This window comes from Morus notabilis, unplaced genomic scaffold, assembly GCF_000414095.1.
Source record: "Morus notabilis unplaced genomic scaffold, ASM41409v2 Scaffold1185, whole genome shotgun sequence".
NCBI lineage: Eukaryota > Viridiplantae > Streptophyta > Magnoliopsida > Rosales > Moraceae > Morus > Morus notabilis.
The window spans coordinates 67,115-81,114 of record NW_010357564.1 but is presented as its reverse complement, the minus strand read 5'-3'; the positions used below and the strand labels follow the sequence as shown (position 1 = coordinate 81,114).

Sequence of the window (14,000 nt, the reverse complement as noted above, 5' to 3'; positions counted from 1 at the left end):
CGCAGTAAGTTTAAGAAAAATCATGTATATGTCTATATGATTCAAAGGTTTCAAGCATGTATGTTTAAAAAGTATATGTACATATGTATGTTAAGAAAATCGAGGTTGTAGCTAACAACCCTAGTTTTGAGTATTTAAGTTTTAGAACGTTGCAACAGTGCATGCAACAAATAAACGAATTTTAAACATGATGATTTAAATGATTGATTTTAAAAGAACTTTAAGATGTACTTGAATTTAAGATTTCTCATGAAATCCGTTTTAAAGTCAAATTAAATGGCCCATTTGAATTGGCTAGTTTTAGAAAGGCTTTTAAAGAGTATTTGAAACAAGAGTTCAAACACAGCTCCATTTAAAAAATATTTCTAGAAGGTTTTATCTTAATTGAAATTAAGAAAAGTTTTAAGAAATTCAATGATTTATTCTTTTGAAATTATTGTTACGAATTATGAAAGTATTCCTTCTTATATTTAAAAAAAAAAAAAAATGTTATGTAAATTTTAAGAAATGCCAGTAAGTACAAGTTAAAAACTAAGTTACGGTGGCGGCCTCATAGAAGGGTCGTCACAGATATATCACTAGGAAAATAATAATCTTCACGATACTAATGTTATGATTTTCATGATGTGTATCATTGCACTCTCACACACGTACGCACACTGTGTACGCAAATATGCTTGTGCATGTGTCGTAAAAGCACATACATACATATATATATACACACACACACACACACACACACACTCATCATTCATGATCTTATGAAAAAAAATAAAAATACCACTCAAAATGGTAAAATAAATAAATATTTATGCTACTCCCCTTAAAAATAAATAATCATCACTTATAAAGAGACAATAAAAACCCGCCATAATGACATCCAATAGAATGATATAATAAATAATAGACTTGCTCAAAACAAATCATATCTTTTTTTTTATTATGTGCCTATATAAAAAGGTATATGTAAAAAAAAAGGAAAAAAAATAAAAACATAGTAGAAAAAGAGATTGAAGGAACCTCTTAGAGAGCCTGTCCTTGAAGGTGCGTCTATAGGCCGGGTTCCAACGAAGGCCTTGAGTGACAATCCAGTAAAAACCAAACCACAGCTCAGCACCAAGCAAACCAATCCAAGCCCACCTTCCATTTTCACCTTGTTTTGGTATGTGACAAACTCTATACGCCCAAATCAAACATATGCCCACAAGTATAGTCACGGCAAACAATCTATATATGAATCTTCCCTCGTACCTCTTCGTCTCAAACAATGCTAAATTTTCTCTTCTTTCCATTTTCAGTGTAATTTTTTCTCTTGAAATATTATGCTCCAAAAGGTATTGTGTGTCTAATATCTACTGAGGGCTATTTATAGACTATGGCAATGACTAGGGAAAAAAAAGAAAAGTCGTACAAGGAAATCTCATCTTTTCTTTGGTATAAATGACAAAATTGTTTGAACAAAAGTTAATAATTGGCGGTTAATTTGACTATATACTATTTCTAAGAGATGGTTGTTGGTTTTAACTATTTCATTTCATTTCCTTTGATTCATATAATTTTCAAGTGGTATAGGTCAGGTTCAGAATTGATTCCTTTTTGTTTTTCACGTTTTTCGAAAAAAAAAAAATGAAAACATTCTCAAAACGACGTTTAGCGCAATAAAGACAAAAAATGAAAATGAAAACGATTTTTTAGTTTAGTATAAAATGAGAGAGAAATGAAAAATGACTTTTAATCGTTTTTCATTTTTTGTTTTCATTTTCTCCTCTCTGGAGCAGAGAGAGAGAAAGGGATACATTAATGGATTTTTTACACTGAAAGCAATCTTTTGATAAAACTACCTAACATATTTTTAAAAATGATTTATGTCTGAGATTGAAAACGTTTTCATTTTTATTTTCATACCAAAAAATAAAATCATTTTAAAATAAGTTCCAAACGCGCCCATAGAGTCTATACTATGCTTCATTTATATCTAAATTCCGAACGCTTCAATTAATTACCAATTAACTACAGACAATCAGTGATTAATCATATATTGTTGCCAAAGTTAATCATTAATTAACCATATCAATTTGTTTGGGGTAAAATTATCTTTTCATTAAAAGCGACGTATCTCAAACTTTTTCACAAAAATAGAGAATTAGATGATACTGTAACATAATTGACTCAATAATTAGTCAAGAAAGCCGCCTCCTAGATTAATAGAAAATATATGACCTGATACGTACGTAATTCTTTAGATATGAAAGAGAGCAAAGTCTCAAAAAAACTCTTTACATAGTAGTAATAAGTGGGTACTTGGCACCAGATGTACGGCCGATATGAGAATTACGTGTACAAATAATAAAAGACGTACATTGCTTTCATTCATAAAAAGAGATTGATCCAAAATTATACCTTTAGACTTTGAAGTCAACTAAAGAAAGGTCAAGTTCCCAATTTAATCATCTCCATCTTGAGAGGCGTATTTTCTCTCCTAGCCGCCAGGTAATTGCAAAGTTAGAATTTGTTTTTGGAGACTTGTTACGGTATCGTTAGATTTGATTAAAATTATATAAGATTAAAAAATATATAAAAAATAAATAACTTTTACTACAGATTAAACGATTAAAAATAAAGAATTATTAACAATTTGTTTTTTTTATCCTACCAAATAAACTCCATTATTTTTGAAGCCGCCCACCCCACTTGATAAATTCTTGCGTTGTTTTGTTTTGTGCTTTATTTTTGGATATTTCTTTGATAGAGCATCTTTACTCATAGGTCAATTTATGACTGTTTGGATCTGATTAAAATCAAAACATATAATTTTTAATATAAATGTGACGATTGAAAAATAAAATCTCTTTCGATAGTCTATTTTTTCAATACATACTAGAGAAATCTCCTTAATTTTCTTTTGCAACGAAGTACCATTTTAACACAATCGCTATGTATTCTCACCTCTTATTATCGTTCATAACGGGCACTTCATAAAAATGTTAAATACCAAAAGTTCTAGTTATAACATGCCTGCTGTAATCTTGATGGTTTTTCTGGAAAAAAAAAAAAAAATTGATGGTAGTTTTTTTCTATATAAAAAAAAAAAAAAAAAAAAAAACTTGCTTTAGTTCTCTCTACACATTAAAATTCCTTTTCCTTTGCTTATTTATTTACTATTTACTAACTTTCGGATTATTTCATGTTCTATAGTTATATTCGCTTAAGGCATTAGTTAAGAAAGATAACAGAAATGTTCGCAATCAAAGTATACGACATGCATACTAACGCAAATATAAACAACAGCAGTTGTCTATCAAACTGCTTTTTCCACTCTATTGGCTTCTTTGTATTGTTGGCGTTTTCTATTTTAGAGAACATGTCGCTTCCATGTTATTGTCGTTTTCATGTTATTGTTGTTTTATGCTCTATGTAATTTTTCTTTAACAGAGTTCGTCTCGTTTCATGAGGTTAAGTCTCATTGTCTTGATTGTTGTCGTTTGTTCAGTTGGTTCTGTTATTACATATAATGTCGTTTTTAATACTATTGTCGTTTCTGGTACATGTCGTTTTATTCCTATCAATTTTTTTTTCTTTTTCTTTTTGGCGATAATTTGGTCAGACGGCTCAAATAGATGCACCAAAAATTGAATTCCATTACTAGTGGTTATTATTATTATTTAAACTTAGAGTGTGAGATTCAAACTCTTTATCATATGGTGGAGTTAGGTGTAAAATTACCGTTAAGCTATATGTAACTGCAACCATTACAAGTGGTTATGTATCCATGCTTAATTTTAAGGGTTAAATACCAAAAAATGCTAGCCATAAATTATAGAAGCAAAAATATGCTTTATTTCTAGACGTAGAAAATATGCTTTATTCCTAGATCATGAATGACTTAGAATAAGACGACATTATTTTGTCGTTTCTGATCCATGTCGTTTCATTCTAGCAAAGAAAGATTAAGATCATTAATACACTATTCAACTTCATTCACTCTGCTATAGAGACATAGTGATGATTCAATATTTATTTACCGTTCGATCAAGAAGCATCGAATCAATCTTAGCTCTTAAATTGCTGTAAATCTTATCTACCCATATAGTTTGCTGCATATATATTTTTGATTCATTGGATATCTTAAAAGAAAATCATAATCCATGCTTTCTGTTCTTGACCACTAGAGTACTTCCAAATGTCATCGTTATTTCTTGAATTAATTACAAAAAGTTACATCCGTTCTCCATCATTTATAAAATATTAACGAAAAAACTCTTTATATTTTGATTTTTAATAGAATTAACACATGTTACACAAAGAATAACAGCCATCGAGGAATTTAGTGTACAATTACCATGTTAACTTCTTCCTGTGCAGCCACACGGAAGTAAGAAGAGAGCAATATTTTTTAAAAATTTTAAAGATTTTTTATTTTCCTTAAGAATATAATTTTTACATTATATCAACTTTTAAATTCAAATTAACTTTTTGCAAAATAGAATTACTAAAATACTCCCATATTATGTAGCACTTGACATGTTAATTTATGTGTCAATTTCCATTAGAAATCTCAATAGAATTAGTTTTTTCATTAATATTCATAGATTGAGGAACAAATGCTACGTTTTGAGAATTGAGACAGACACACTATTACAAGGGCTATAGTTAAGCGAAATTTTTTTTAATTAAATCACGCTGTTAAAGATTCCCTTTTTTTTTTTTTTCAAAGGGAGATTACTTATTTTTTATTTATTGTTATTTATTTATTTTTTTTTAAAGAATCCAGCTTAGATTTCGTTTTGGTTGTAATTGTGAACAATTGGATCTTGTATCCTTGTAGGAAAAGTATCCTACCCCTGCTTGGTGCTTTTTGTATTGTTCCACTAAGAATATTTTCCTTTTATACCCTCAACACTACTAAAACTTTGCACATTTGTCCTTTTTAACATGTCTACAATCTAAAATAACGACGACGTCAGACCCCAAAATGAAATTCATTTGCAAACACATCACTCTGAATATTTTTATTTTCAAAACCAGTTGGTATTAACTTACCAACTAAACCTTTTCAGCATAAAAAAAACTAACCAACTAAATTCTAACTACCCCATTCGTGCGGGTCACGTGACTTTTTCCATCCAAATTCCGACAAAAATTTAACGGCGGGACCATTTCTTCGAAATTTATAGCATTAGGTAGTAACTGAGAACCTTGAAAATTGTAATATTCAAAGTAAGACAACTTAAATCCTTCAACTCGAAAGGCCTCTATCTTACATAACCCAAAACTTTTTTTTTTTTTCTTTTTTTCTTTTCAAATGAAGAGGATAACATGAAATTAAACTAGTCAATAAGGAAAATCATAAACAGAAAACTCACTTAAAACGCGTCCATAATTTTTTATTTATTTTTAATTTGCTGGAAATAATTGTATTTTATGTCAAATTGCTCAAATTAAAATAAAAAGAATGATTGTCAGCTTGTGCCTGATTAAAAGATTCGTTTAAGGAAAAATAAGCAAATGACTACCTTAGCATTTAAGGAGAAATAAAAGTTGTATATCCAGGAGAATTAATAGAACTCGATTGGTAGTTGATTATCATTGATAATTCTTGGGATTCCAAATGTCACCAAAAAATGTCAATTAACTTAGACACATCGAAGCATTTAGGATTCAAATCACTTATCCAATTTTTTATGTCAGAATTGAAATCTAACCAATCAAATTATGACGCATTATTAAATAACCTCAAACATTAAAGCATGAAAAAGTATTTAAAAAAAAAACATTTCAAATCTTTTAATGACATATAATATAGTTGATTAGATACCATTTCGGACATCGAAATTGGATAGATGATTTGAGTGTCATTATTTATTATTTAAGAAAATCTAGCATGGAACCTATATAAAACTGAGCTATATCAATATTAGCTGTTTTTCTTTTTCTCTCAAAACGCATCAGGCGAAGAATCTATTTCTATTCATCCTAGTACATTTCATGCGTTTTCTCCTCTTTATGTTTATGATATTGAAATTTGCAGCTGGGAAAATGACCAGAATAGCTAATTCAACTCTAAATTTGCCTCCAGGACCATGGAGGCTTCCTGTCATAGGAAATCTGAACCTTCTTATCGATTCTCTACCGCATCGTCGCCTAAGAGAGTTAGCCAAAGAATATGGACCCCTTATGCATCAACAGCTCGGAGCACTTTCTAATGTCGTTTCTTCGCCTGAGATTATGCGAGAAATTATGAAAAGACATGATGTTAACTTTTCTCAAAGGCAATTTCTTGTTGCCGCAAGTATCTGTGGTTCTGTAGACATCGCATTTGCGCCTTACGGAGACTATAAGTGGAGAGGCGTTGGGCTAATTTGCGAGCAAGAATTGATGAGTCCCGGGCGCGTTCAATCCTTCAAGGCAATCAGGGAAGAAGAGGTATCCAGTTTACTTGGGTATTTGTATTCAAGCGCAGGCTCGCCAATCAATCTCAGGGAGAAAATATTTTCCTTCACTTATGCCATCACAGCAAAGGCGGCTTTTGGTAAGAGATGCGAAGATCAAGAGGCGTTCGTGTCATCGGTCGAGGAAGGTATCGAGTTTGCCGGAGGTTTTAGTGTTTCTGAGGTGTTCCCTTCCCAAAAATGGCTTCATTGGATAAGTGGCGTGGGACCTAAGCTCGAGAAAATCTTCAATAAAACCGATGAAATACTTGAAAGAATTGTTGAAGAATGTTGAGATGACAAGGAAGCAAAAGTGACTGACAAGGGTAAAGCCAACAGTATATTAGAAGTTCTCTTGAATCTTCAAGAAAGTGGATATTTTGCAACTCCCTTTGACAATAGAAATATCAAAGCAATTATCCTGGTTTATTCCATGTTCCTATTGCACATTGCTACTCAGTTCTTCTTCTTCTTCTTCTTAGAAACATGATTATTAGCGACGATGAAAAGTCGTCGTAAAAAACCCAAAGTCGTCGCAAATATTATTTTTGTGATCATCGCAAACATGTCACCGCAATTGATAAAGTGACAAGTTGATCAAAACCAATAACCCAGGTAGCAGAATTTGCATAATCAATGTCTCACAATGTCTTGCAACACTTCTCGCCACGACTGCCTCCATTACCGCCCCGGAAAAGCAGAGGAGATTGAGCAATGGAAGGGTATCATGAACATCGGTGAGGAAATTCCGAACTCCAAGATCTCTTTCTCGTACCTTTGCAACACATCTTCGTCGGCTAATTTGGTGGTAATTATGAATACCGAGTTGGAAAATCCAAGTTTGTTAAGGATGGTGTCAATGAATGCAAAGAGGTAAGAGCTGGCTCTCTTGTAAAGCCATATCCTTTGGTCATTCCACCAGCCCAAGACTGAGCCACCGGACCATAGAAACTCTTCCAAAACAAATGCAAATTGTATGAGCCATGGGCTCGATATCTGGTCAATCCACAAAACAAGAATCAGTTTTTTCATATTCATTCGAGTTAAAGAGTACATCTATACATTCACTGGCATCCGAGATCTTTAGCACATCCCAACAAATTGTTGACAGTACGCATAAAGCTCTCATCCAGTACCAAAACTCGTACTCAATTTATTCGTTTTGAAGGAAAATTATAAAATAAAATAAAATGAAAGTGAACTAGCCCACAACATAAAATAAAAAATTTAATAAATCAGATATAAAATCAAATGAAAAATATACAAATGTTAGATTTAAAAATTTTTTTTGTTCCTCTGTCGATACATCCTGGCTCCGTCACTAGGATAAGTAAATCCTGACCCTCCAATTGGTGCTTTTTGAGTTTGTTCTACTGAGAATATTCCCTTTCCTACTCTGAAAAGTACTAAAACTTAGCACATTTGTCCTTTTTTATAATGTCCATTATAACAACGACATCCGACCTCCTAAATGAACTTTAAATGCAAACACATCCCTTTGACTCTTATTTTCAAAACCGGTGATATTAACTAACCAACTAAATGTTAGCAAATTGGGTGGCAAAATATGAAATGAGAAAAATGTGGACACAAATATTTTACGTGAAATACCCTTAAATAAAATGGGGTAAAAACCATTGGCAAGTGTAAAAGGATTTCATTATGAAAAAAGGGAATTACAACCTTCTTTCTAAATGGGGATTTCACTATGAAAAATCACTTGTCCAGTTTTTGATGTCTCAATTGAACTCTAACTAATCACACTATGACACGTCATTAAATGGACTTAAACATTAAAATATGGAAAAGTCAGTTAAAAAACAAACAATTTATATCTTTTAAATGACGTGGTATAATTTGGTTGGTTAGACACTATTTTTAAAATTGTACTGATGATTTGAGTTTAAGAAAATCTAACATGGAACACCTCTATAAAACTAAGCTATATCAATATGCAACTTCATCAATATTGACCCAGATTAGGTGTCCTTTTTCTCACTCCTTCCAAAACACATCAGATGGAGAATCCATTACTGTCCATCCTAGTCCATTTCTTGCCTTTTCTCCTCTTTATGTTAATGATGTTAAAATTTGCAGCTGGGAAAAGTACCAGGACAGCTAATTCAACTCTAAATTTGCCTCCAGGGCCATGGAGGCTTCCTGTCATAGGAAATCTGCACCTTCTTATCGATTCTCTACCGCATCGTCGCCTAAGAGAGTTGGCCAAAACATATGGACCCCTTATGCATCTACAGATCGGAGAACTTTCTAATGTTGTCGTTGCTTCGCCTGAGATTGCACGAGAAATTATGAAAACTCATGATGTTAACTTCTCTCAAAGGCCATTTCTTGTGGCAGCAAGTATCTGTGGTTCTATAGATATCGCCTTTGCGCCTTATGGAGACTATTGGAGACGCCTTAGGCTAATTTGCGCGCAAGAATTGCTGAGTCCCGGGCGTGTTCAATCCTTCAAGGCAATCAGGAAAGAAGAGGTATCCAATATACTTGGGTATTTGTATTCAAGCGCAGGCTCGCCAATCAATCTCGGGGAAAAAATACTTTCCTTGACTTATGCCATCACAGCAAAGGCAGCTTTCAGTAAGAAATGCAAAGATCAAGAGGCATTCGTGTCATCTGTTGAGGAAGGTATGAAGTTTGCCGGAGGTTTAGTGTTTCTGAGGTGTTTCCTCCCCAAAAATGGCTTCATTGGATCAGTGGCGTGGGACATAAACTCGGAAAAGTTTTCAAGAAAACCCATGAAATACTTGAAAGAATTGTTGAAGAATATCGAGAAGACATGGCGGCGACAGTGACTGACAAGTGTAAAGCAAATAGTATATTGGAAGTCCTTTTGAATCTTCAAGAAAGTGGATACTTTGCTCCTTCCTTTGACAATAGAAACATCAAAGCAATAATCCTGGTTAGTATTATCCCTTCACTAATTTTATGTTCCTATTATACATTACCAACTTTTTTTTTTTTTTTTTTTTGAAAACATTATACATGACTATTTTTCAGGACATATTCGTTGTTGGGAGTGACACAACCATGGAGTGGGCAATGCTCAAGATGTTGAAAAACCCGAGAGTGATGGAAAAAGCACAAGCTGAGGTGAGACAAGTTTATGGAAGAGAAGCAAAAGTTGATGAAACATGTCTCCATGAGCTTAAGTACATAAAGTTGATTATCAAAGAGACTTTGAGATTACACCCTCCTGCCCCCCTTCTTATTCCAAGAGAATCTAGAGAAAGTTGTGTGATAGACGGATATCATATACCTGCGAGACCCGTTCATTTCACCAATTCGAGTTTAAAATTCGAGTTTTGTTACAGTAAAAGGCTCTCTGAAATAGTCACATCTAACTTTTTTACTACAGTAAAAAGCTCTCACATAAAGTCACATCTCAACTCGAATTAAAAACTCGAATCAGCGAACCAAACGGGCTTTAAAGTCATAGTCAATGCTTGGGCGATAGGAAGAGACCCAAAGTACGGGACTAAACCCGAGCAATTTTACCTGGAGAGATTCATCGATAGTTCGGTTGACTTCAAGGGGGCTCATTTTGAATTTATTCCTTTTGGTGCTGGTAGGAGGATGTGTCCCGGCCTAGCATTTGCTACAGCTGGTATTGAGCTTATTCTTGCAACTTTATTGTTCCATTTTGATTGGAAACTCCCCAATGGGACAACCCCATGAAAATCTACTCATGACTGAGAGTTTTGGGATTGCTTTGAAAAGGAAAGGGGATATTTACTGAATCCCAGTTCCATTATTTACCCCCTATTTTGGCTTAATTGTTAGTTCATTACAAGCCAATGTGAGAACTCATTGAAAAGTACTCCTTTCTTTTGTTAGTTCATAAATAAATTGTCTATTTGACTTTTTGTAATCTTGTGAAACTCAATCAAAATCAAAATGTCTGTTTCGGTAAAAGGAGAAACTAAAAATTGTTACGTTCATGAACAAAAGTTGGCGGTCAAAGTAGCATGCACAATCAAATGAAGCAATTACAATCAAGCAAGGAGAATTAGCACCAGTATAGTAACAATCAAACACTGGGACCATGCCTGAGGTCTGAGCGAGGCATCATCGGCGGTACCGAATCTCGATACTCGGATAAGAGAAAATGACAATGATGGGTCCCCCGCCCGCTTCTCGAGCATTTCGTCGAACAACTTCAAGATGGTGTCATAGATGGTCACCACACCTAGGCCATTGACCATGACATTTTGAGACAAAGATTTGGATCTTTTAAAGGGGATGCCCGTTGAGATACAAACAAGTTTAGATAATCCATACAAACATTGGAGATATAAGTGCAAAATCACAAAGACAAAGAGCACGTTTGTTTCCTATATTCGTCTCTGATTCTGAATCATGATCATGGTTCTCTACAGTATTTTTCTCACAAAAAATATACGTAAAATGAGAATGATTCTGAATCATGATTCTGAATACATAAACCTGCTAAATAAAAATATAACTCAACTCTTATGTTTGTAGCAAAAAGTAACATGACATATCAACGAACCTTGTTCATATCGTAGCCTATTAAGTGTGACACATTTTATTATTATAACACCCAGTTTTTTTAATAGTTAGAAAAATATTAAGAAAAAAAGTTCATTGCTGAAAATAAAAATTAAATTGGAAGGATATATTCAAGTAAAAAGGAATAAAATATATTTCGTGGCATACAAGGAACATAGTAAGGGTACATGATGGGTTTTTTACACTGAAACCCTTGTGTTTTTCCTAAATTAAAGACTTGACCGAAATATTTTACGTCAAGACCCCAAGTTTTCATAAAAATTATTAAGACACCTCCTCCGTTAGTTAAACCTAAAGGAAATTAGTTTGACCACTATAAAAAAGATGTTAAGTCAGCGCCGCTCACAATTATAATTTGTACTCCAATAGTGAAAAAATTACATTACTGAGTTGCTAAGATCAATCAACAAATAGTTCAACGGAAGAAACTGATTGGGTATTTTGGGAATTTTATATCTAAAGTTTAAAAAGTTAATGGTGCATTTGGTATATAGATCAAGAATCATGATTCTGGATTCTGATTCAGGATCCTGCTTTAGAATCAATGTTTATTTACAATAATTTTGAATCATGATTCAGAATCAGTGTTTGGTTTGGATGATTCTGAATCATGATTCAGAATCTGATGTGATGTTTTAAACTAGTTTAAATCATGATTCAAGGTGATTCAAACCCCTGATTCCGAATCATGGTTTCAGAATCATGATTTGAATCCAAAATCATATATCGTGGTGCTGGTTTCAAAATCATGATTAAAATTATCCTGATTTAAATCCTCGTGTCAAACGAACTCTAAGAGTGAGGAAGTGTTGACGTAAAATGTTTTGATCAAAGAGGTGTCTACGTAGTAATCCCAATTGCCGTAGAGATTCAGATAATTTTGGTGATAATTTGGAACATTTGTAAATCATCTATGAATAACATAATTAGTACCTGAAATGTCTTGATGGCTGGTTTATTGAGAATCTTGAGCTGCCTCTCTATCTCAAGGTCACTGAGATTACCAAAGACATAATTGAAACTGAAAGCCAACACACAGAAAATGAGAAAGCATCTTCATTACAGGTGAAATCATGAATTCTAAAATGATATTACAGATATTAATACAAGTGATATTAGAAACTAAAAGGGCAGATCTATTTATAGAGTAATTAATAAGGGACCGGTCAAATAAATAAATAAAGATATTCATGTACGTAAACAGTACATCTATGGAGTGAGAGTTTGACCTATAAACTCAGGTATTATTCATTTTACCGATTCGAGTTTTTCAGTTCTATATTTTTACAGTTAAAAGCTTTCAAAAAATGTCACATTTTACTCTTTCTATTACAGTTAAAAGCTCTCAGAAAATGTTACATCTCAACTCAAATCCGCAAAGTGAACGAGGTCTCAGTCTTCCGCTTAGGATTGATCTTTTGGATGTCACTAATGTGTGTATACAATAAATCATGTTTATTATTCGAATTTTTGGTCTTTCTCAGTTCATTGATGTACCTTGTCGTGGGGACATAATTTTTTTTTTTCTTTTCAATGAGACGTGAGTAAAACTCAAGTTTTAAATAGCCGCACATTTTTTTTTAATGATCTAAATGAATCAAGCTTTTGACTGATTTTAATTCACTTTTTATAAGGTCTATGATCCACCAAAATTGCGAACTTATATAATAATTTCATTATCTATTAACCTATTTAGCAATTTAGATTTGCAATATGAAATATTTAAAATTTTGTTGAAAACAAAGTTTTTGTTCAAATTTTTTTTTTTTTTCCAATTTATCAAATTCCGCCCTTCAACCTGAAAAGGCGAGATTATAGTTATTGTCGATGGTGAAGCTTCAAAAGGATCTATATTGTCATTGTCTTCTATATCCACATTCCACACAATATTATCTTGTTACATTCATCTCCTGAATCTGGTTGATAATTGTAACCACATTGGTGGACAAGTAAGACTAACGTCCAAACTAATACTTAAACTGAAGAAAATTAATGGGAGCGTTTAGAATAGTTTTTTTTTGCTGTTTTTAAAATGTTTTTGCACGTTTTTTATGGCACAAAAATGAAAATGGTCTTTAAATTGCGCTAGTTCAGTAAATACTTTGAAAATAAAAACGAAAAATAAAAAATAGTGAGAATTTTTATAAAGTAATTAGAAAACAGTTGAAAATTGCGTATTCTTTTCCGTTTTCATTTTCTAGTACTTATGAACACTGTTATATTAAATATTAATTACTAATTATTGACTATAAGTTAAATATTAAATTAATTATTAACTATTACATAATTAATTACTAAATAATTAATAAAAATAAAAATAATAGTAATTAATTAAAGATTAACAACCAAAAATGATTTGTAATATTTTAGTAATGGAATAATTGATAATACTTTAATAAATAAATAATTATTATTATTATATCAATTACATAAATATTAATTTGTAAATAATTAACTACTAAATAATATTAGTTTACTAATTAATTAGTAACTAAATATTCATTGAGTGGTGCACCTCATGCCCCCATCCCCTTCAGCTTTAGGCAATCTCAGAGACGGCCGATGAGTGGCACGGCCCTAAACTACAAGTTGAAGTAATTAATCGATCGAGTAAGCAGCAAAGTTAGAAAACACTCAGTTTACTACTATTATTCATAGTTTGCATGTTATTAAACATCTAACAATAATTGTGAGTGATTTTCAATCAATTGCATCATATAAGCAGGTTATAAATAAGTTTCTTATCACTTGGGAGCTTTTGGGGACCTTTACTACTGTTATAACTTGACTTTTACAAAGACTAATTTACAGCCTTTTGGTTTCCACCAAGAGTTATTTTCCAAAAATCATATCATGCGTGCCCCTAAATGGGGGTTACACATGTCGTTAATATATAGTTTGTGTGCTAGTTATGCAAGCTCAGAACGTACACTTTTCGTGAGTTCAAGTTGAGAATTTAAGTGAAAAAGCAAATTTATATAAGAGAAAACATTGTAGTAAAAAAGAGTTAGATTGTACAGA

The 14,000-nt window shown here is 32.4% G+C and overlaps 3 protein-coding genes across 3 annotated transcripts in view; 2 read left to right on the top strand and 1 right to left on the bottom strand.

Moving 5' to 3' along the window:
• LOC21401177 (cellulose synthase-like protein E1) overlaps nt 1-1,320 on the bottom strand; it is a 9,436-nt gene extending 8,116 nt beyond the window's left edge. The window contains exon 1 of the mRNA XM_010090127.2: nt 1,021-1,320. Within this exon, the coding sequence (XP_010088429.1) occupies nt 1,021-1,292 (272 nt within the window). The 5' untranslated portion in view covers nt 1,293-1,320. The remainder of the gene's footprint in view (nt 1-1,020) is intronic.
• A 4,716-nt stretch (nt 1,321-6,036) lies between these two features.
• LOC112093327 (cytochrome P450 71D11-like) lies at nt 6,037-6,723 on the top strand. The gene has a single exon (XM_024171523.1). It carries the CDS (start codon nt 6,037-6,039, stop codon nt 6,721-6,723), a length of 687 nt encoding a protein of 228 aa, XP_024027291.1.
• Nucleotides 6,724-7,074: 351 nt separating this feature from the next.
• Nucleotides 7,075-12,056, top strand: LOC21401176 (cytochrome P450 71D8). Its single transcript, XM_010090126.2, has 5 exons — nt 7,075-7,267; nt 8,526-9,074; nt 9,212-9,348; nt 9,447-9,539; nt 11,910-12,056. The coding sequence occupies exons 1-5, from the start codon at nt 7,075-7,077 to the stop codon at nt 12,054-12,056; spliced, it is 1,119 nt and encodes a 372-aa protein (XP_010088428.2).
• Nucleotides 12,057-14,000: the final 1,944 nt, after the last annotated feature.

What these genes read in the sequence shown, in the direction of transcription:
- LOC112093327 (XM_024171523.1), top strand. Translation starts at nt 6,037, where the DNA reads ATGACCAGAATAGCTAATTCAACTCTAAATTTGCCTCCAGGACCATGG.
- LOC21401176 (XM_010090126.2), top strand. Translation starts at nt 7,075, where the DNA reads ATGTCTTGCAACACTTCTCGCCACGACTGCCTCCATTACCGCCCCGGA. An exon ending in TACCGAGTTGGAAAATCCAA is followed by an intron (nt 7,268 to 8,525) that starts GTTTGTTAAGGA and finishes TAAAATTTGCAG; the next exon opens with CTGGGAAAAGTACCAGGACA. An exon ending in CGTGTCATCTGTTGAGGAAG is followed by an intron (nt 9,075 to 9,211) that starts GTATGAAGTTTG and finishes GAATTGTTGAAG; the next exon opens with AATATCGAGAAGACATGGCG.